Raw genomic sequence first — 24,094 nt, 5'->3', positions numbered from 1 at the left:
TTAATATATATTACATAGAAAGAAAAGCACACTAACATATATAATTTATTAATTTATATAGAGTTAATATTTATAAACACTATTTAAGAAATGCTACATCATAAGCAAACCGGTACCCCTTTTGGATCTCCCTCCTACTGTTTCCTCCCTCCATTCAAGTTGGCATGATTCTTGATCAAGGTAATTGCTTCCTTGTTTCTCTATAAAATTTTGCCACCTAGCCATGCCCCCTTAAATGAACTCAGTCTAATTTGTCTCCATTTTTCATTTTGCATTTTAAATCAATGGAATCATATACCATTGATTCCAATAATGCAGAGCTGCTCATGATAAACTCATCTCCTGCAGACATCAACAATAACTGCTGGAGGACACATGAAAAAGACAAGTTTGAACGTAATGAGCAGCCGCCAAGGGCAGGAAGAAACCAAAAGGGTGGACTGTTGCTAAAACTAGACCACTGGAGGCGAGGACCAGAACAACAAAGCTGGTTCCCTGGATATGGTCATTGATCCATGGGGTGGATGAATCATAACAGAAAGGCCCACAGGCTTCAGTTCTTAGAGGAAAGACTGTGACTGTTAAAATGTCTAAACATTAAGAAAGACATCCCAGGAAGAAGCCAATGTATGGACAGCCCCTGTTCTGCATATAATCTCTTCTCAAATCCTCAGCAGACTTTAAGCAGCCCATTCAGGGAAGACTTCAGCGCCAAGCAGAAAAGAAGGGGTGCTGTGTAGCTATGTCCTCCAAAATTGAGATGTTTCTCCTTGGAGGGAGAAGGGAGGCTCATAAGACTTTGAAGTAAACAAAACTTACATGCAGGGAGCGCCAGGGGGCAGCTTCCCTGTGCCCAGATCAATTGTCTGAGACACTGGACTGGTTCCTTCTCCTGGGCTCCAAGCTTAGCTTTGTAAGAATTACTTAGGAGCACAGTCTCAGTATCTCTCTCTCTCTCTCTCTCTCTCTCTCTCTCTCTCTCTCTCTCTCTCTCTCCCCTTTGTTACTCCCCATGACTGTCACCCTTTGTGGGTATGTTTTCTGTTTCTTATTTACCACATAACCACTTTTGCTATTTTCATGTCTTTTTCTCCTTCCCTGACTAAGTTCCACAAGAACGATAATCAGTCTATTTCATTTGCTGACATATTCCAAACAGCCAGCATGGTTCTAAGCTCATGGTGTGCTACATCTATGTGAACTAATGCCATTTGAAAAGTGGAAGTCATGGGTGGAAGAAATGTGAAAATGTTGATTTCCCCATCTTTTATACTAAAAAAAAGTCAGTGTTATATAAAATCCGCAGGTATAGGCAGTCCACATCTCATGTTTTCCCTGATGTCCTTATGCTATTTGTCTGAAGGTCCAAGCCTTTCATTTTATTTTTGTGTCCAACTCATTAAATAATTTCAATATATCTAATTTTTAAAATAGTATGAACAATATGAATTTTTGTAAGCTTATCCTTGTCTGTGTAGAAAGGCTTACCCTTTCTTTTGTTTATCTGCAAAAGCTACATCTGGATTAATATTAATGTTAATATTTTACTATTAGCAAAATTTTTGCTTTTTCCCTTCTCTGAACCTGTCTGCATGACTTGACTTCTTTATCATAAATACTTATTAACTGTGAAAATTATAAAAATCAATTTAAATGATAAATTACTGCCTACTGAATTATCTCGAACAAGCAGATATAAAGTAACTAATATTCAAAATGCACAGGAAAATACAATTCACTTATCCATTTTATCCTAAGCTTGCTTTCTCCTGCAAGATCTGTCAAGTTGCACTTAAATTTAAATGCCTTTGACTCCTTTTGCTTTAATAAGGCAACTAGTTACCAAGTGGTTTTCGTTTCTAACCTTAGTACCTCCATCCCATGTGTTCTCCTTGCTTTGATCAGAACCTTGAATGGCAATTTCAGATCATTTCACACGTCATTCACATATTTTGGCAGCACATCCTTGACCACCTTTCCCACTTCAGTGTCTCTCACCAGGCTAAGTGCTCCTCTTAAGTTCTCAAAAGTTGGGGTAACTTGTCTGTTTTGGAGCTTTCTTCTAGTTCATCTTATTTTATTTTCTTCTCAGTGAGTAATGAGTTCCTTTTGAAATGTCATGTCTGTTTCTTAAGTGCTGTGTGTAGAAAGCTGTGTGTAGAAAGTGCTGTTTCAGTTTTCCTCAAACTGGGTGTTTTTAGGAAAGAGAGACTACAAGGAGACCTCATGAGATGCTGAGGAGTTACGGTATTTTTAAGGAAAATAAAGTGAATCACTGGGAAAAGAAGACATCCACCAGCTTAATTCCAGTGGGGCACTACTTTGCTCAAGCATCTGATCCTGCCCCTGGAGAGCTAAAGTAGAAAAACGCAGAATTCTGCCACTACAGACTTCGATATTGCAACCTTAAAATTCCGATGTTAAATTATTTTTATTAATGATTTTCATTTTATGTGTATGAGTGTATTGCCTGCATGTATGTGAGTGCACTCATGTTGTGCAATGCTGCGGAGGTCAGAAAAAGGTGTCAGATTCCCCTGGAACTGGAGTTAAGGACGACGGTGCATAGCCGCCATGTGGGTGCTGGAAATGGAATCCAGGTCCTTTGCAAGAGCAGTCAGCGCTGGTAACCACTGAGCCAATGTTAAGTCCTTGGGGTAGTGACACACACCTCAGAGTGGGACTGCATTTAAAGATATGTCTTCAAAGAGATAAACTAAAATGAGGTCATGATGGCACCCAAATAACACTGGTCCTCTTAAGAAAGGAAAGAGGCCACAGAACACATCCATAGGGACAAGAGAATATGAAGCCACAGAAAACAGAGGAAAGAAATCTTAAAAGAAAGCAAACTGGCTGACAGCATGGTCTTATACTTCAGACTTCTAGAATTATAAGAAATAAATTTCTGTGGATGAGAAAGATAAAGAAAAACAAAGTATAGTGACATATATGTGTGAAATGCCATAATCAAACCCATTATTTTATATTCTAACTTAATTTTCTTCTAGTTTTTAAAAACAGAAAACAAATTTCTGTTCAGTCCCCTCCCCTGCAACATTTTGTTACGGCAGCCTTAGAAAACCAACACAGAAGGCATGAGCCTTATTAGAGAAGTTTTTTCCCTGAACTTTATATTTCAAAATACCATTGATTGTGAGCCTCCTGACAGTCTGGTGTGTGCAGCTGTGTGTGTGCAATAGCCAAGGCCCATAATCGCCTGGGAGATTCAGTGAGCCATGAGGCAACTTCTTAGATGGCCAGATGCAGAGGACAGCACCAGTTCCTGAGGAACTTGTTCCTCAAGGGCTGTGAGGAACAATCGAAATCCAGGGAAGAGTGGAAAGGAAAGGAATTAAGGAGAAATTCTATTGAAGAGCTGGTAGGGTTGATGCTGGTAAAATATCTGAGGCCCTTGATGTTGCTTAATGAAAGTAAATTCTAACCACACAGAACCTCTGAAAGGAGGAGGTGTGGGGGTGCTTTGTACAATTAGAACACAAGAGACTGCATCTACGCATTGGCTTTTCTGCAGGATTTTCACCCCTGGTGCAGAGCACTGAGCTAAAGTCATATCAATATGTGCAGAACAGTGGCCTTCACATAGCCAGCCTGGGCTTCTTACCTGACACATCTGATGCTAAAGATAGCAAGAGAACAGGGACCCCTGCAGATGCACATCGGGTGAGACTATGGGTTTAAGTTACACCCCCCCCCCAAGCACACATGCTGAAGTCCTAACTCAGCACCTCAAATATCCTTATTAGGAATTAGACTCTTTGCAGGTGATTACACTGAGATGATGTCATTAAGGCGGACCTGAATCTAGTACTGCTGTATCCTTACAAATAGGGAAAGTTTGGACGGAGGGAGAAATCCACATGTGAATGAAAACAAGAGATTCAAGCAATATTCCTGCAGCCCAGGAATGCCAGAGTGCCAGTAAATCACCAACGGAGGCAGCACAGGTGCCTCCTCACAGCCCTCAGGAGGAAGCAGCCCCACGCACATTTTAATCTTGGACTTCTAGAATCAGAATCTGGAAGGCAAGAAATTTCTGTTGTTGAACCCACCCATCTGTGATGTTTTGTTAACAAGGTGCTAGAAACTACTACAGAGGAAAACTGACAACGATAAATAAACTGACAGTAAGTAAACACATAAGCATGTGAGTGTGTGATGAACATTGGCCAGCAGAAAGGAACTGAAGGATGAACAGAATAACATAAAGAGACTCACCAACAGGACAGGGACCTTCTTAAACGGGGTTCTCAGGAATAGCTCCTCCAGGAATTATATTTGAAAAAGACTTAAATGAAGTGAGGGAATTAATGCCCCTAAGATCAAATAGGAAAGTATTCTGGGCATGCAGCAGCTGGTGCAGAACCCTGAGGGAGAAAAGCTCATTTCAGTCATGAGCAACAAGAACTCCAGAGTAGCTGGCACAGGGACTCAGGTGGGCGGGGTTATGCTGTTTAGGGCCTGGAATGATGTGATGGTTTAGATTTTATTCCATGAATAGAAGGATAATATTGAAGAATTTGAGTAGAAACTGGCACTAATAATTTTGGTTGTATGTTAGCTTTGCATTACTGTAAAAAATGCCTAAGATAATGTATTTACAAAGAGAAAAATTCCTATTTTAGTTCAATTTTAAAGGTCTCAATCCGGGGTCAGTTGGTCTCAATTGCTTTAAGGTCACTGGTAAGGCAGAGCATCATGGGGACTAGTTCATGGAGAAGCAAAACTACTCTCCATAGGGCTGAGAACTGAGAGAAAGAAGGAACTGGGGTCCCACTGGTCTTCGGGAGCATACCTGTAATGAAGGAAAGGTCCCCCATGAAAGCCCAACTCTTAAAAGGTCCACCATCTCACAATAGTGCCAACCCAAGAAGCAAGACTAACAATGCCATTGAGGAATGTTCCAAAGGACAACAAGCTGTTTTGTTTCTTGTTTGTGTTTCCAAGAATTGTCTTGGAGAAGATACCATGGTGGAAGCAAGTTGAGGTCAAGAGGCTGTGGCAGCAGTTCAGATAGCAAACACTGGCAACTGTAATGGGCATTAGATGGGTGATATGAAGGAATGCCTTGAGAACGTCTGCTGATGGACATAGGGGAGGAAATAGTAGGGGATCTACTATCATTTTACCTGGATGGGAATTTGAACTCTTCCAGAAAGAGTTGGAACTAGGAAGAGTGTACCAACTGGTAAAGACATGGTCTCCAGTTACAAAGCTTGAGAGAAAGATGGGTTCCACTTCTTAGGAAGTTCCTGCTGCACGGACCGGATGAAACAAAGACTACAGGGATTTTGGAGCTAACTCATGTAGTCAGTCTTAAGCCATATGGGAGTGTGATTTTCTGAGATATTAATTCAATGTCTCAACTGTTTTCTTTGCCTCCAAGTCATGAGGAATTTATCTGAGGAAGTAGTATATGGAGAGGGGTGATGCCACACTAACCAGAATCAGTGTTCTTCACAGTCCCTCAGCTTATTGGTACTTCCATTCCCATGGCAGAGGGAAAGGAGGGAGGTGGGTGCTACATACACTCATTGGCTCTAAATGCTCCTGCTTAGAAATGGCCTGTCATCTGAATCATTGGATTTTTTTTGTACAAAGTAGGCCCCTAGATGAATGCCCACGTTTATCAGCTGACTAGGGTCCTGAACAAGGCATCTGAAAAATCTCATGATAGGGCAGTAAGAAGCAATTAACTGTGAGTAATAATACAATCCACCGCATGCAAAGTGTGGCCTTTCTGGAATCTACTATTCATCTATGCTCTAAATACAAATCAAAAACATAAATAATGAAAGTTTCCAGAAGTTTGTAGTAAAATATATGACTAGAAGTTGGGCGTGGTACACACACAGACTTCTGTGAGATCTAGGACATCCTGGTCTACATAGTGAGTTCCAGGCCAACTGGGGCTACAGAGAAACCCTGTAAGATTTAGTGTTACTGTCAGGTGTGATGGTACATGCCTATAATCCTAGCAGGTAGGAGGCTGAAGAAGGAGGATCATGAATTTGAGGTTAGTCTTTGCTACCCAGAGAGTTCAAAGCCAGCCTTGGAAGCTTAGCAAGACCTTGTTTCAAAAAAACAAAACTACAAATGATTGTATTGTTAATGAAGCTCAAAGTACACAAAGGTGATCTTCTATTGGGAGAATTTGTTTGAAGGTCAAGTTCATAGAGCCTAACTACTTTATTTTTTAATATTTTGTTTATTATTTTTATTTTATGTGTGTCAGTGTATTGCCTGCAAATAGGTAGGTGCACCTATGTCATGCAATGCCCACAGAGATCAGAAGAGGACGTTAGATCCCTTGGAACTGAAGTTACAGAAGGTTGTTAACTGCCATGTGGGAATCAAACCCAGGTCCTCTGCAAGAGCAGGCAGTGCTCTTTACTGCTGAGCCATCTCGCCAGTCCCTGAGCCTAATGACTTTATATATTTAAGAGATGTTACCTGGTTAAAAAAGAAACCTAAAACAGAATGATTAAGAATCCTATTAAAGTAAGGAAGGCAAAATATTCTGCCTCACTTGACAGCCCTCATCCTGGCCTCGTTTCCGCTTCTAGCCCTGCCTCATTCTCCCAGCTGCTCAGGACCACTGTTGCCTGTTGCGTTCTACACATCCTAGCACATTTTCCCCAGTACATTCTTACGAACTGTGATCTGTTTCGTTTACTGGACGTTGAACTATGGCATCTCATGACACATTTCAGTTCTTCTCCCCCATTTCACAGATAATGACTCTCCTAATTTCTTTTTTTAATATTTTATTTATTATTTTTATTTTGTGTGTATGAATGTATTGCCTGCATGTGTGTAAGTGCACCCATGTCATGCACTGCCCTGGGAGGTCAAAAGATGTCATTGGATCCCCTGAAATTGGAGTTACAGACAGTTGTTAGCCACCATGCAAGAGCTGGGAACTGAACACAGGTCCTCTGCAAGAGCAGCCAGAGCTTTTAACCAATGAGCCATTCATTGCTTCAGCCCCTACTCTCCTCATTTCTATCCCCATAGGCTTTATTTTTGTGAGTATTCTTTGTGACTGGCTTCGTTCACTCAACATTAGATCTGTGGTGACAGATCATTGGAGCTAAATGATGTAAAGAAGTTCACAATGCGAATAAACACAAAAGCCATTTTACCTGGATAGGAATTTGAATACTTTCTATTCAGGATATATTCCCGGTGGACCTAGTATGAATAAGATCTAGTTCATGTCTTCAGAGAACATCATTTAGATTTCTTTAGATCAATACCTCAGACAGGAGTGACTTGGGTCATGGAACAAGTTCACATTTTCTAACGTGACTCTTCTATCATACATACCTTCAGTAAGCTTTGCAATTGTTCATTAAGATCTTAACATTTCACAGAGAATTTTACAAAGATAACCGAGAACTAGCTCTGATTCCAAGCCTGGATCTCTGTCCCTTAGTAAGCTCGATCCCTTCCACCCTCCAAGCCTCTTCCAATTCTTCATTACCTTTTTCCTTTAACTCCCAGGTAGTCTTCCATCAGCTATTCCTCCCTGAAGTGTGTTTTATTTCAAAGAATGTTAATGGAGGTCCCAAACAACTCTGGTATGAAATTTTAGGTTGCTTACATGAACTTTAGGGCAGATGTGCTGGCAAACTATTAAAGGAGAGCCCTTCAAACTGACACGTGGGAGGCAGAGGGAAGTCTCCTGTGGTGGTTTGAATGAGAAGTATCCCCCATAGGCTCAAATATTTGAATTTGGTCAGTTGGAGGTGCTGTCTGGGGAGCATCATGGAAACTTTAGGAGATGTGGTCATGCTGAAAGAAGTGAGTCGCTGGGGTTGGGCTTTGAGGGTTCATAGCCTTGCTCCCTCTGCTTCCTGTGGGTCCTTGAAGATGTGAACACTCAGCTTTCTGCTCTGGCTACTTCTGTCTCCATGCCTCCCAGTCATGATGGACTCTTACTCCTCTGGAACCATAAACCCAAATAAACTTTTCCTTCTATAATTTGCCTTGGTCATGGTGTTTTAGCACAGCAACAGAAAAGTAACTAACGCACCTTGGGTACACAAACTCCATGTCTTGACCCAGGACATCAGGGCAGTAATGTGCTGCTTTCTTTATGAGCACCATGATCTGAGAAATCTGTGTGAGCAAGCAGTTTGAGCAACCATGACAATGAAAAACCAAGGTTCATCCTCCCCACTCCCCCTCAGGTGGCATGTGCCTCCATTCTGTCCATAAGCAGAAAGCAATTTTTATTTATTTAAATATTTGCCATGCCTGAATTTGAATGTCACTGGAGTTAAGGATACTCATTAATTGCGAATCACTCCAATACTTGAATATAAGGCCTCTCGAGCCTAATGTGCAAATTTATGTAAAAACAATGTGAAAATTAGAAATGCGTTGGCACATTTTTTTAAACCAGAACTGTAGCACTCTGTCTAGTCAAACAGACTGCTCATTTTCAAGCTGTCTATATGCAAAACATTCTGCCCCTGGGAGTCTAAAAAGCTCCTCAGCAAGTCATCTGAAATTTGAGAATAGTTTTGTCTGGAACCTGCTTTTTACTCTCTTCACTTTCTTTTCTCTGCTTCCAACACTGTGAGCAAAAAGAAATCAGTAGGGAGATTCCTCAAAACACTAGAAATAGCACTACCATATGACCCAGCTATCTCACTCCTGGATATGTATCCGAAGGGCTCCAAGTCAACACACGACAGAGATACTTGCACATCCATGCTTATTACAACACTATTCATAATGGACAAGTTAAAGAATCAGCCTAGATGTCTGTCATCAGAGAACTGGATAAAGAAACCAGTATACTTACACGATGAAATTCTGCTTAGCCAAAAAGAAGAACAAAATTACACATTTTTCTGAAAAATGGATGCAATTGGTGACCATCATATTAAGCCAAATTAGCCAGATTTAGAAAGATAAGCATCACTCATTTTCTCTCATTTGTGCATCTAGATTTTATATAGATGGATAATAAAAACATAAGTAAGACTGAGAGAAGAAGGGGCCTAATGGAAATGGGAGAGGAAAAGAAGAGGATGGGGCCAGAGAACATGATCTACTTGGAAGAAAATGTCTATATGGGACCTATCACCATGTATAATGAATACCTACCAACATCAATGTATTTCTGACAAATGTGCAGTTATCAAAAAATCTACAAAGATCCTTTATTATAAACAGTCTGACCTTTCTTGCACAGTTAACACTTTGTATGAAAAAAAAAAAAAAGAACAATAAGAAGAATGGATTATACCTGCCCAACCCAGCCACAAGCTCAGGACCAACCATGGAGCTTGCCCACCTGGCCAGCCCTCTGGCATTCAAAGGAAGGGGTCTGAATAGGCCTGTCTCAAGCCCTGTGCTTTGGGCTCACACTACAGCCTTTCAACTTAAGAGAAATTTCCAAAATCTAAATCCTTCCACCCTGGGGCTCAGATTTGACAGACAAGACCTGATGAAGTACGGAGGCTGTGTGAGGTCAGTCCTAGGCTACCTTTCTGACTTCCACCTAATGTTGGAGAATAAGATAAAGCAGGGCAAAGAGGGGAGAGTTGGTGCTGGCAGATGCATGGGCAACAACAAGGGGGCACACTTGACTCACATGCCTTGGGGCTGACTGGCACCAGAGGAGGAAATGAGCTGAGGTCAGTCCCAGGAGATGTTTGGAGATCTGAGCCCAGCAGGGTCAAGTCATTCTATAGCCAGCAGTGGGCGGAGAGGCCTGACTGGGAATTACCTAGCTAATCATTTAGCTGCAGGGTGGAGTGGACGGTGGGGGAGAAGGAAGACTCTTCCAGGAGCTGGCAGACTGCCAACTGACTCCAATCCTAGAACACTGAAGTAGGCTTTGACAGCCAATGGCAGCCCACCCAGGCAAGAATGCACAGGCAGCACAAACTGACAGCTCAGGAGGACACTCCTGGGACAGGAGCTGCATCAGCAAGAAATATGAATCACCATCACCAGTCAAGGAAATGGTTCAAATTATCCCAGTAACTCAATCACAGATTAAAGAAACGGCATCCCGAGACCTCCAGCTGCTGGGTCTTCTGGTTGTATTTCCTCTCTTGCTGGCAGCGCACTGGTGATAAAGCCATTCTTCCTATGTTGAGTTGTTCACAAGCACCTTCAGCCTGTGGTTGGCAGTTCAGACATTGCTAGCATGGCACAATTGCTACCCCACAGGTGGTCAAAGCCCTGACATGGTCAAAGCCCTGACATGTTCAGAGTGTTCCCCAGTTCAGCATCATTACCATTGACTGTGAGCTTGTTGAAGAAAAAGCCCAGCACAGATTTGCAGAATCAGAATCTACATTTTTGACAAGCTTTCCAAGGATCTTTGGCACACTTGGCTCTGAGAAACTCTGTTCTAAGGTTTCATTTAATTGGTTTGTTGGTTTTTCTTGGGGAGAGACATGGAGACAGTGTCTCATTCTGTAGCCCAGGCTGGCCTTGAACTCAAGATCCTTCTGCTTCAGTCTCTGTGGATTGCTGGAATTACACATGTGTCACCTACACAGTCTAGTCCTTTTTTAAAAAAATATTTTATTTATTATTTTTATTTTATGTGTATAAGTGTATTGCCTGCATGTATGTGAGTGCATCCATATCGTGCAATGCCACAGAAGTCAGAAGAGGGCTTTGGATTCCCCTGGAACTGAAGTTAAGGACAGTTCGTGGCCACCATGTGGGTGCTGGGACTCGAAATCCGGTCCTCTGCAAGAGCAGCCAGTGCTCTTAACCACTGAACCATCTCTCCAGCCCCTTAACCCAGTCTATTCTAAAGTTGCAGTTTAAACACCTAAGAGCTGGACCATCTCTCCCATGCCTCTTTTTCTTTCTTCCTTATATACCTAACTACAGTGTTCTGCCCATTATGAGAGTGACTATTTGACATTTCAAATCATCTCTTAGAATCCTTCCCCCTACACAAACAAAAAAAAATCTAATTTTAATTCTGAGCTCTAAGCACAAAGAGATACTGTCACTCTGACCTAATCTTCTGGGGTTCATCCCTCTAAATAACTGTATTGTCTCTATCTATAAAGCACTTTGTTGCCATGGCGATACATGCATAATTGCATGTGTAAGTAATTGAGGGTGGCTCCACAGATTCCTTCTAGCAGAAAACACTCTGTCCTCCCAAGTGTTAACCACCTCACCCTGTAAGTATTCTTCTAGACCCTAGAAGTCTCTGGAATACACACACACACACACACACACACACACACGCATTATGAACACTATAGTCCAACACAAGGAAAAATAACTATGGGAAACTATTGGGGACAAAACTGGAAGTTTCAGTCAGTCTGATGAAGATTTGTAATATAGCTTGGTATAGGGCACTGGCCTTTCTGATCTCAGCCCTCCCTACTTAAAGGGAGCTAAGACAACAGTATGTTCTCCTATACCTCAGCCCCTAGAGTGTTCTGTAGTATTCAGAGTTGATCTTCATTTTAACTGAAATTATTCAGCAAGCCTTCATGGCATTAAACATTAACATGTCTATTTCTATGTGGCACAGTTCATTATCATGGTGATAAATGATTAATTATCACTTTCTGTCTGGGCCGGTAGTTTTTCTGGACTTTTATGATTCATTACTTGTGCTGTTGGAAGGGCGCCTCTCGAAACTGACATACTAGCTAGCATTTATTGTTTTTTATTGCTTCTCTAACGTGACTTTTGAAAGAAACACCAACTGCCACATGTTTAGAGAGGGTTTAAAAGTTTGACGCATTGAAGTAAGAGTTACTTGGCTAGCAGTAGAGACAGGACCAGGGGACTGGTGCTTCGGTGGACCTAGCAGTTTGCACAGCACAGACAGCCATGGATGACTTCTCAGTTTGTTCCCCCAATGCATCTGTCTGCGAAGCTGACTCCTGCCTGGTATCTGAGGAAGACTCCAATAGAATTCTCAGTACAGTGCTCAGCATTGTGCTAACCATCCTCCTGGCCATGGTGATGTTCTCCATGGGGTGCAACGTGGAGTTCCAGCAGTTCCTGGGGCATATAAAGCGTCCATGGGGCATTTTTGTGGGCTTCCTCTGTCAATTTGGAATCATGCCCCTCACTGGCTTCATCCTGTCTGTGGCCTTTGGCGTCCTCCCTGTGCAGGCTGTGGTGGTACTTATTATGGGCTGCTGCCCTGGAGGGACTGCTTCCAATGTCCTCGCCTATTGGGTGGACGGTGACATGGACCTCAGGTAAGACAGTAATGCCTGTAAGTGCTGCAGTCAACTGGGGCTAAACTCAGAAGCCTTTGGTGTTTGGAATGTTGATCTGATCTGTATCCAAGTACCCTCTGGTATAAAATGCATAGCTGTTAAAACTGGGGGCTTTTGTTTGATGACTGGATTTTTTATCATTCTGAAACAAAACATTTATATTTTAATCTGTATCAAGAATCTTTTTAGTTAGCATGCAAAGTAGTAAGTTTCATTATGACATTTACATATATATATATATAATTACAATTTGTTCTTCCCAGACCCCACTCCCCTCCACCATCACCCCCAGCTGGTCCCCTTCCTTCTGGAAAACAATTCTTCCTGCTCTCATGACACAAATATTCCACTGCCTTCTCTCCTCCCCTTCTCGTTACCCTTTGGTGAAGCAATGGTCTAACCCACCAAACAGTCCATTCCTTGCAAATTACTTCTTGATATAAAATCTAGAGAAAAATTCATAAGTTCCCTTTACCTCTACTGACAGAAAAGGGAAAAAGAAAAGCATTCTCCTGCAGGATTTTTTTAAAAAGTTATGCTCGATTTACCACAAAATAAACAGAAAATACTTTCTCTGCTTCCAGTAGAGTAATCTAAATTGTAATGTTTTCCCAATTCATCCTGCGCCAGCCAGAACCAGCATTGGGGAAGTGGGGGGAGCAATAGAAATAAGAAGCATTCATGGGATTAAAGTTGGGGTTTTAATGCTGAGAGTTGAGTAGCCGAGCATCATTTTCCGTCCCTCATCATCTTTGTCTCCTGCAGAAGGTATAACACTTCAGCTAAGCATCAGGTGTTATGGCAACACGTGCTTAGCAAATACTGGATGACGGCAATCAGCTGCTTATCCCCAGCTACTATATGCACAAAAGGGAAGCTCTAAGCACAAAAAGTGTAACCGCTGGATAGACCCAGTGCCTGATGAGCAACACCCAGTTGGTGTTGCTATCCAGAAGCTTTAGAAAAGCTTTGCAAGCTGTATATGTTACCTATTTTCATATACGGCATATAATTGTTATCTAACAACAGATGATCTTTTCCTTAAAGGAAAACTCTGTAAAAGAATACAAAATGGTAAATGCCCTTGAAGTTCAGTTAATCTGTGAACATAGTATAGCAATCAGGACCTTTTAGGCTCCTATTCCATTTGACCTGTTCACACATAGTAAGAGTTGCAAGAACTCACACTTACCCAACTGAGCAGAGTGATCCTGAGGCCTTAACCTCTGCTAAAGAACTTTTATATATTTGTAACTTTTAAATATTACAGCCCTGTCTTAACAGTACAGCCTATACCTTAACATAATACCATACATTATTGTTGAACAAAGAACAATCATGTATGGTTGTCATCATTCCCCTGTTGAAATGACCTCTCTTCTGTGGGCAGAAACCCTACCCTAAGACCTAATTAAAAGCCTCCAGACTGTACTTGTATGAAGCCATATATTTATTGAACAGGAGATAATTATTATATCTTGTCTAGCTAATAAAAGAACCTAGTAAATGATATTTTTATTTTTACTTATTTATTTATTTTTATGTGTATGAATGTTTTGCTTGCATGTAAGTACACCTGTGCATGAAATGTCCTCAGGGGCCAGAAGAGCACTCCAGGTGCCCTGGAACTGGAGTTATAGACAGTTGTTAGCTGCCATGTAGGTGCTAGGAGCTGAACTTGGGTCCTCTGCAAGAGCAGTCAAGTGCTCTTAACCACTGAGCCATCTCTCCAGCCCTGTAAATTATATTTTTAAAAGTAGAATATGAAGCCTTGTTGGAGACCTCCAGCTGATTCCTATGGATGAATCCTTCATTGAGTCAGTATAAGCCAAGAATAGGATAGACAGCACTGGACAGACTCATAGGACCACCCTTGTCTTGCAAAGTACACATAACACCAACATCTATCCAGTATCCAATTCTAAAAAGTATTCTTATAGATTAAAACAAAAAAAATAGTTTCAGCCCTCTCTTCACTGTGACCAGGGAAGGGATCCTGTTCCCTTGCACAGCTCATCTAACACTAGAACACATCAGCTGCTGCACAGCAATAGAAGCATTTTATTATGAAGACAACTTGGGACAATGAATGTCAAAAGAAGGGAGGACGGAAAGGAAAAATAATGTGCAAACTCCAGTACTTTCATTACAAACAGGACAAAGCACTACTATTACAAATGAACCTATTTGTCTGGTATAGGATTCTAGATAGATGATAGATGATTTATAGATGATGATGATGGTAGATGGATGATAGATAGATAGATATCTTCCAGAAGACCGAGATTCAGTTCCCAGCACCCACATGGCAGCTAACAATCATTCAAAACTCCAGTTCCAGAGGATCTGACACTATCTTCTGGCCTCTATGGGCATTGCATGCAAGCAAAAGACTCATGCACATTAATTAAATAAATAGATGCTAGATGATAGATGATAGATAGATAAAGATAGATAGAGATAGATAGATAGATAGATAGATAGATAGATAGATAGCGATAGATTATAGATTGATAAATACATAGATGACAGACAGATAGATGATAAATGACAGATTAATAGGCGATAGATTGATAGATGATAGAGAGAAAGCTATTCTACATGTGAGATAAAACATGTGATATTTAGTATTTCACATTCTCTCTCCTTTAGAAAAATCTTTTAAATAAATCTCTAGCATTGGTTATGACAGTAGTCATATTTTAGCTCTATTAATGTAAACATTTTAATCTGAATCTTTTAAACTCATTTTAAAGAATTTTAAAAAGATTACTTTAAAAACGATTACTAAAGAAGTTAAGGCCCCGATAGACTTTTCCCTTCACCCGTTATTTTTCCAAAATTATGCAAGTTTTTAATTAGATGCATTAAAATAAAATCTCTTATCTCCATCGGCTTTCCTCACCATAGTATGGTTTGTTGTTGTTTTCTTGTTTGGGGGACATGTAGTATAAATCTTTTGCATTTTCCTTCAAGAAAGCACATAATAGCCTTAATAAATTACCATTCTAGTCACCTCAGTGTTTTAGATGCCCAGCAAGAGTCCCTCAGAAACATTGCTCTAAGTTGCCTGGTTGTACATATGGTGGAACACAAAATGAATGCAGTTGTGTCTATATAAATAATAGTAACTGGCTTTCCTCCTGGCATTGTTCTAGAGCTCAGACACCAATGGCTGTTCAATTAATCACAGCCTATGAGGTAGCAATGAAACTGTCAAGAGAGATCCAGTACATTGCCCAGAGCCACATACCAAGAGACACCACCCTCCAACTTAGTGTGCAGTTTCAGAACACAGGCATTAAGCCCCTTCATTCCACAGGCAGAGAATGTGCCCTTTAAATCCAGGATGCTTTGAAAAGGATCAGGAAGACTCACTGCTCAAAAACTTCCCTTCTGTCCTCAGTCATAGTGCTGAAAATAGCATGATGTAATAGAGATTCCTCCAGGTCAGAAGGCAAAATCATCCTACTCAGTCATGCATGCATAGTAAATAAGTGTCTACTGTTCTCTCCTTGTTGGTTCAAATGATGCCACATTAACTTCCCCTGGGGAAATGAGAACAAATGTTTATTCAGCCCAGATAGGGCACCAGTGGGAGACCAAAGCGAGGATTCCATCCAAGCTCAACTTGGTGAATCAATAATGGGTTTATTGTGCTTACTTGGAAAACATAGGTGAGGGGTTACTACTCTACACCCAAGAGTGTGAGTGACCCCAAAACAGGTACATCACCACAAAATCGTATCCCATCATAGAAGATGGTCTCATGGGAGCTGTATCATAGTCTCACCTTCCATCAACCTTCCACTTCCTGTATGCTGTAGGATCTTCCAGCATCAGTTGCAGCAAGAAATAGAGGCAGATGGGAATGGAGTTCAGAATGGAATTCTGAGTGGGATCATGTGATCCTTCACACTCCCTTCTTACTATGTAGAAATGGTGATGGACTGGTGATACTCTCTAACCTTTATCAGAGACCTAGCCTTCATCATACTGTTCTGCTTGTTTCGTTGCCTTGGCCTCTGGCCAAGCCAATCTTTACTCCAAGAAGGTGTGGAATGGTCATGCTATGCTTAGAGAAAAAAGTCCTATATAACAGGTGATATGTCCAAGCAGCTAGTACCTTGTTCAGTAACTGAAATGTCATTAAATACCAGCCATGATTCATGAGAACAACTTAAAAGGATGGATAGTGCATGGTAAGTAGGAAGACGCCAAACATGGAAGACTTTGCTCTTCACAAACTTGACCCGTGTGTATTTCCACCATCTTACAAATGAGGTTACTGGTTGAATCTGGTTCTCACAGGAAAGGAAAATGATAGGCCCCTCCTCTAGTAAACACAAGTGGGCACCTCAAGCTGCTTGTTTTGTTCCAGCGTCAGCATGACCACATGTTCCACGCTGCTTGCCCTTGGAATGATGCCCCTTTGCCTCTTCATCTACACCACGATGTGGGTTGACTCCGGGTCCATCGTGATTCCCTACGATAACATAGGTAGGTCATTCTTCTGCAGGATGCTTCATATCAACCTCAAGCTCTCTGCTTATTCCCCACTAGGATCCCAGGCCAGGCTCATACTCAGGCATCACTTCCTTCTGGAACTAGAGGCAGATTTTTCCCAATTACAATTTCATTACAAAGTGACCCTGGACTTTGTATGAATACTGACAGAATGCAAATTCCAAAACTTGACCACCATAAAAGAAACTGAAATTTTCCTCAGTTCAAATCACCATGGAGAAAAGCCAGTTTCAGGCACAACCCTTATCCCCAACCATCTGCCCTGATGATGTATGGGCTGCCACCATTTTTCCCATATTTTTCACCATGTTCAGTTCATGGTAATGGAAATTTGAATTGGGAATCTAAATTTTAAAAACATACACAAAGAAAATCACAAAATGATTTCAAGATAGTATGTAGTCATGAATGGCACAATGGGATACTCTCAGATTAAACATAATGTTCATCACCCTCAACAGTGAGCCACATCTTGATACCAAAGCCAATTTAATGGTACTCTGTGTTTTCATGGAAGTTAAAGTTGCTAGTTGTAACTCTCTCCTTATTCATTTCAACTCCTAAATACCTTCCCCATCTCGAAGGAACTTTTTTACCGTTTCTGGGAGAGCAGAGGTGGTGGGAGATAAAGTGCTTGTTAACATAGAGATGGACTACTGAAAGGATAAAAGAATTTCCAGCATGCCCAAAGCAGGCGCCCCACAGACCAACCATAATAGAAATGAGAGGTAGAGAAACTAACCCCAGTGCTGGTCACCAAGTACACGACTAACAGTCTCCTTTTTCAGCTGACTTTGCAGTCTTCCTTGAGCAGTCTCAGCAAGGTGTAGGTTTACTATTGATGGGAGAACATATGGCCAAGTTCAACCAGAAACTTCCTGATATGCTTTCAAAAGAAATTCCTATGGGGTGGAAAGTAGACTAAAACTCCCATTTCGAAGAAAGATTATTTCTGTGACTAAACATGATTCCAGCCAAAAAAAAAAAAATGTGAATTGAAACAAATTGTGTTTGCTGGGGAGGTCTCTCCTACAGTTTCTGTAGAAACTGCAATACAGTGTTCTACAGTGCTTTTCTCCACCCCTACCATATAGATTAGATTGATGTCAGGAGGGGATTTTGTCTGTCAAGATCTTCCTATTGGCCCCCAGAAACTCCCTAATATCAGCTAGACGCTCTTTCAGACAGGGTTTAGAGTGACCATCCCTGTCCACGTGCTTATGATCTTGTTTCCATCTCAAGCTGTTCTCTCTGTGAACACCTTCCCTAGAGTTAACACAGTCTTTTTGAACACTGGACATTGTAGAGCTCTCAAAGAACCTCCCTACTGACTAAAAGATTGGATTGCATATTACTCATTTCTAAAGCAAAAAGGTTTAAGCCTTAAAATATTCTCCTTTTGAGACACATTCCCTTCTGGAAAATAACCCGTGGGAATATTGACAAATCCAAACACTATATGGATGATTTATACCATATGCTTTAAGGAAAATAAATTTTGAAAGGAAGAGAAAATGAGAAATGAATTAGAAACTTGGCAAAAAAAAATGTCCTCATAAGAGGTCAGGAGCTAAAAAGAAAAGAAAAAGAAGAAACAAGAAAGAAAAAGAGAAAGGACTTAAAACTACAAACCGTCCTCAACTCCAGTTCCAGGGGAATCCGACACCCTCTTCTGACCTCCATGGCATTGCATGACATGGGTGCACTCACATACATGCAGGCAATACACATAAAATGAAAATAATAAATAAAATATTTTTAAAAAACACAAAAATTAACCGTCTGTATTATGTTTGCCCAGATGGCTCTCCAACATAACCTTTTTCCTGGTTTTCCTAGTTTTTTAATGAGGAAGAAAACCAAGCTGACAGCCTCATGAGATGTTGTCATCACTTATAAATGAGGCTGTTGAGGCTTGGAGTAATTATTTAATTTGCCCCAGGTTCCTGGGGAGCTGGGAATAGCTGCTGGCAGGCTCTCCACCCTGCTCTGAAGGCAAGCACAGTGCTAGGGCAGCTTCCCTGGTGCCCAGTGTGCTGCTCCCATTCCAAAAATGCTGCGGAGTCCTGCAGATGCTGACATGTGGCTGAGAAGAGGCCCCTACTCAGCTGCGGCCACTAAAGCTAAATTCTCTGCAGCAGGTAACTATACAGACGCATGAGTGCCTGAGACTGAGTGTATCTGGTACCAACATCTTTATGCCCACATCACCATTGGACATTCACCACAGCACAGTGAGACAGGTATCTTTCCATCCATTTGGTACCCAAGGACACTTCAGCTCCCAGGCCACAGGACTCCAAGTTCTACCATATCATCCATTCTGCCTCTTCTTTCTTTCCTCCTATACCCACTGTGTAAACATGACTAAAAACCAAGTTATGGTTTTGATGAGATAATTGTAATCATCTCCTGTTGGCTCTGTATAAATTATCTGACACAGAAATCCAGGGCAATATGGAATGAGTAAAGCAAGAAGTCTTGAAGGACAGAGAGCCACTTCCCAAGCCATTGGAGAATAAAGCACTACATCACCTCCATACCATGGGCAGGGGCCACATCAGTGGGTCTGAAGAAGGGCCAGGATTGTCCTTTCCTTTCAACTTAAAATCACTGAAAACCATCTGGCCTCCCCTAGTCCAGAAAAAAGAAGTCTTGACCATGGGCCATGGTGTTTCAAGGTCCTGCTCCTGGTGCTCTGTCACCTTAGTGCGCCCCAAGGACTTGAAGACTCAGAGCCAGAGGAGTCAGCTAGTTGTATCAATTGAAACAGCAATTGTTGACACATTGTAAGGAGGGCTAAAAGCCTACAAAGAAATTGTATTTTTGTTACTATATTCATTTTAAATTAATACTTACAGGATTCCAACCTATAAAATCTGTTGTCCAGTCCTGAGTCAATCAATTCCAATATTAGGAAACCATCTCTTATAATTTCACTATTCAATTTCACTTTTCATACTACTTTAAAAGAATGTTTGAAAAAGAAACAGCCCATGAGAAGTTGGAAGTTGTTGGTACTTTGTTAAGCAAAGGAGCTGTTGGGCAAACAAGTGTTAAATAATATGGAGACACAAACCACATGCCACAAAAATAGCAGTAAATTTCCCATGGTGAAGTTGAAGTATGACTCTTTTATCTGGCTGGGTGAGCACATTGCTGCAAAGAATTATAATTACACGAGAGGTCACCAGGTATATTATCTCATAGAAAATTTAAAGCATGCTTTTTGATCTCATTTTCTCACCTCTCATCATAAATTTGAATAACTGAAGTCAGTTTTAACTAGAAGTTCTTATCATTCAAAATTCCTGGAGATCTTAAGCAAATTTTGGATGTTTCCTTTCATTCTAAAATTTTTTAATGTTTCTTTTATTTCTATGACCATGAAGTAATAGGCCAGTGTAAAATATCATCTACACATACCACAAGACATATACACACATACATACATACACACCATATACCACATACCACACAGCACCCCCACACATGCACACACAAGAGCTAAAACACTAAAGAAGTCATGATTTTGCCAAATAGAAATAAAAGTACATTAGTAATACAAGGAGTTCTAAAAAATAATCCTTGGATTTAGTGAAAATGTCTATAACATCATTATTAGCAATTCTCTGCCTATAATACTAAGTTGTTAACTAGAAAGAAATTGTGTGTGTGTGTGTGTGTGTGTGTGTGTGTGTGTATGTGGGTGTGTGCATTTGCATGGGTGTATGGGCATGGGTGTGTATAAGTGTGTGAAGCATGTGTATATATGAAGCATGTGTATATGTGTGTGTGCATGTGTGTGTGGGTGTTTGTTTATTGGTATGTATATATGAGTTTGTGAGTATAGGTGTGTGGGAGTGTGTGTATAGGTATGTGAAGATATGTATAATTTTACATTGTTTGTGTATTAAGAAGAGAGACTAGGAGCTGGAGAGATGGCTCAGAGGTTAAGAACACTGACTGTTCTTTCAGAAGACCCAGGTTCAAATCCCAGCACCCACATGGCAACTAACAACTGTCCATAACTCCAGTTCCAAGGGATCTGACAGCTACTTGTATCCTCCATGGGCATTGCATGACATGGGTGCACTTACCTACATGCAGTCAATACACACATACACATAAAATAAAAATAATGAAATAATTTTTTTAGAAAGAAGAGAGACTAAAACATTGCCTGAGCCTTTTCCAGGCTACTTACCTTCAATTTTTCTCATGTTCTATATTGTTTCGATCATTTTTAGGTATTTCTCTGGTTGCTCTGGTTATTCCTGTGTCCTTTGGAATGTTTGTGAATCACAAATGGCCACAAAAAGCAAAGATCATACTTAAAGTAAGTATCCCATGCATGTCACAGACTGCACAGCTAGACGCTCTGCAGTAAGAATTGGAATGATACAATCTTTCCATCTCCTAAATTATGTTGCTTCTCTTGTATAACTACCTTCTAGAAGACGTGCCATTATTAGTCATACAAACCTGCCGTATAGAATGTCCCATCTGCAGGACAGACTTCCATCCACCCATTAAGTCACCAGTTCAAACATCGCTGGTTGGTTTTATTCTACTGTTCTTGCAGCACCTTGCTCTTATCTGCATTGAGTTTATGTTGTCAAATACACCTTGACAGCTGTCTTGGAAAGCAGACCATATCCTTCTCATGCCTGGAAACATATGTGGCCAGTTTAGCACCTGGAAACTGGCAGATGTTAAATGTATACAGTCATCACATCCTCCCTTCACCAACTACATTCTGGCTAGAGGATGCAGATGTGCCTGTGAATGAGAGATCCCGCTGGGCAGAAAATGAGCTAGTTCATATTCCGTTTCCCTGAACAAAACAGAAGTTACCACCTCCAAACATTTTTAAGTCAAAAAAGGAGAAACTAGGGCTGGAGAGATGGCTCGTCTGTTAAGAGAGTGTACTATGTTTGCAGAAGACCAGAGTTTAGTCCCCAGTACCCATGTGAGACAGCTCACAGCCTACTGTAACTCCAGCTCCAGAAGATCTGACAGCCTCATCTAGCCTCCACATGCACTGTACTCACACGTACAAGTACACACACACATTTAAAAATAAAAATAAATCTTTTTAAGGGAGAAAATAACAATGATGTGTTATATTTTAATTTTTTATTTTTATGAAGCATTATGCCCATTTTTATGACCAAAACAACCATTGAAGTTGACTGAGGCAAGATTTTATCCTCAATAACAAACGAAAACAATTGAGAAAAAAACAGCTCGTGATTTACCAAAGGCTGTTGAATAGGGAAGACTTGATCTGGAAGACAGGTCTTCTAGGCTCTCACTATAGTAGGTTTTCTTCCTTTTGGACATGGTATTTCCCAAGCTAGAAAATCTTCCTCAGGCAAGTTACGCGTAGAAAGAATACGTCCTGATGGTCTCCTAATCACTAGAACGCTGGATGAACATGAGCACTTCCCACAGGGCTGGAGGAACAGAGAGAGCTTCATCTTCACTTCCCCAGTAAAAGAGGCTTTCTAACCTTCCTCCTTGATAACCATCTCTGGACTTCCTGTGACACAGGACTGTTGTACTCACTTCTGGCTTTCCTTCCAGGTTGGATCCATCGCGGGCGCAGTTCTCATTGTGCTTATTGCTGTGGTCGGAGGAATACTGTACCAAAGTGCCTGGATCATCGAACCCAAACTATGGATTATAGGGACAATATTTCCTATAGCTGGCTACTCCCTGGGGTTCTTCCTGGCTAGAATAGCTGGTCAGCCCTGGTACAGGTATGATGTCTGAGCAAATGGGATTGAACATTTTCATTTATAACAGCTGTTGTGTTAGTTTGCTAGGCCAATTAAAAAAAAAACTACCACAAACTGAGTGACTTCAGAAACAGAAAGGTACTGTCTCAGTTTCACAGGCCAGAAGTCAGACTGAAGACAGCAAGGAACAGGCTTTTTCTGAAGGCTGTGAAGGAGGATCTGTTAGAGGCCTCTCTTATTGACTTGTACGTGGTCATCCTCTCCCTGTGGCTCATCACATCTTCCCTCTGCATATTTCTGAGATCAAATTCCCTCTTTTCATAAGGACACTAGTCACATTGAATTACAGCATACTCCAATGATATCATCTTACCTAATTATATCTGTAATGACTCTGTTTCTACATAAGGTCATATTCTTAGATACTGAGGGTTAGCTAGGATGGCAACATTTGAATGTGAGTGAGGGACAAACTCAGACCACAGTAGCTGTAAATATCGATGCCAAGTTCAAAGTCTTTCACCTTCAATCACTGACTGTATCATTTTAAATAGCATCATTTATTAATAAATAAATTATATATATATATGTATATATAAAACTCTAAGAAGTACCACTAGCTACCTTTGTCTTTGATTCCCTGACATTTTTCTCCAGTGTTCTCCACCCTGTGCAGGTAAAGGTTTTCCTTCCCGTGTGTTCTTATTCTGTAAGTAGAGTAACCCTCATGAAAACAGCTTGGTTCCTCCAAAAAGCAGCAAATGTATCCATCACCCAAAGTGATGTAAAGTATGTTTGGCATTTACATAAAAACATTTCTTTCTTACTGGTTCATCTAAATAAAAAGGCAGGGAGAAAAGTGGGTGTAGGAACCAGTATGTTTGTTTTGTTGGGAAAGAGATGAGCAGGCTTGGGCAGGGAAGATGTGATATTTGAGCCAGGTAGGCCTGCTTCCTTCTACCCCACCATTCACTCACTGGGGGACTTTAGGCCACATACTTCCTCTCCCCCTCTATAAGCTTTCTTTTCTGAAGAATGGGGACTTTTTACCTTGAAGACTTTAAATTAAGATTTAATCAGAACAAAATGAATCTATCTATAAATGCCTATAACAACTACCGCATCTGTACTATTTTCTGAACACCTACTTTGTTCTATACTTTAATCCTATCCTTCACAATCTATGGTATGTTATTATAAATGAACCTACCCCTCACATAGTATATATTCAAATTTTACATGTATTATAGATCATATTGTATATTATGTACACAATGTAATAGGTCATATTATATATTATGTACACGATTTATATTTACAAAATGTAAAGTTATATGTTGAAAAATAGACACTAAATATGCACATTAAACACAAAGACAAAACTCTAAGCATTAGTGACACATGTTTGTGATCTCAACACTCAGGAAACTGAGGCAAGAGAATTGCCTGGGTTACATAGTGAGTTCCAGACTAGCCTGGGCTACGTAGTGAAAGCATGTCTCAAGAAAGCATAAAAAAGGAAGGAGGGAAGGAAGGAAGGAAGGAAGGAAGGAAGGAAGGAAG

At 40.8% G+C, this 24,094-nt stretch overlaps 1 protein-coding gene across 1 annotated transcript in view; it reads left to right on the top strand.

Annotated features, from left to right (window-relative positions):
* The first annotated feature begins 11,862 nt into the window (after nucleotides 1-11,862).
* Slc10a2 (solute carrier family 10 member 2) overlaps nucleotides 11,863-24,094 on the top strand; it is a 15,585-nt gene continuing 3,353 nt past the window's right edge. The window contains exons 1-4 of the mRNA XM_008855161.1: nucleotides 11,863-12,239; nucleotides 16,642-16,760; nucleotides 21,038-21,126; nucleotides 22,377-22,552. Coding sequence (XP_008853383.1) covers nucleotides 11,863-12,239; nucleotides 16,642-16,760; nucleotides 21,038-21,126; nucleotides 22,377-22,552 — 761 coding nt within the window. The remainder of the gene's footprint in view (nucleotides 12,240-16,641; nucleotides 16,761-21,037; nucleotides 21,127-22,376; nucleotides 22,553-24,094) is intronic.

This window comes from Nannospalax galili, unplaced genomic scaffold (assembly GCF_000622305.1).
Source record: "Nannospalax galili isolate Female #2095 unplaced genomic scaffold, S.galili_v1.0 scaffold287, whole genome shotgun sequence".
Taxonomy (NCBI): Eukaryota; Metazoa; Chordata; class Mammalia; order Rodentia; family Spalacidae; genus Nannospalax; species Nannospalax galili.
Note: the sequence above shows the minus strand (reverse complement) of the source record. Positions and strands in the feature narration are given on the sequence as shown.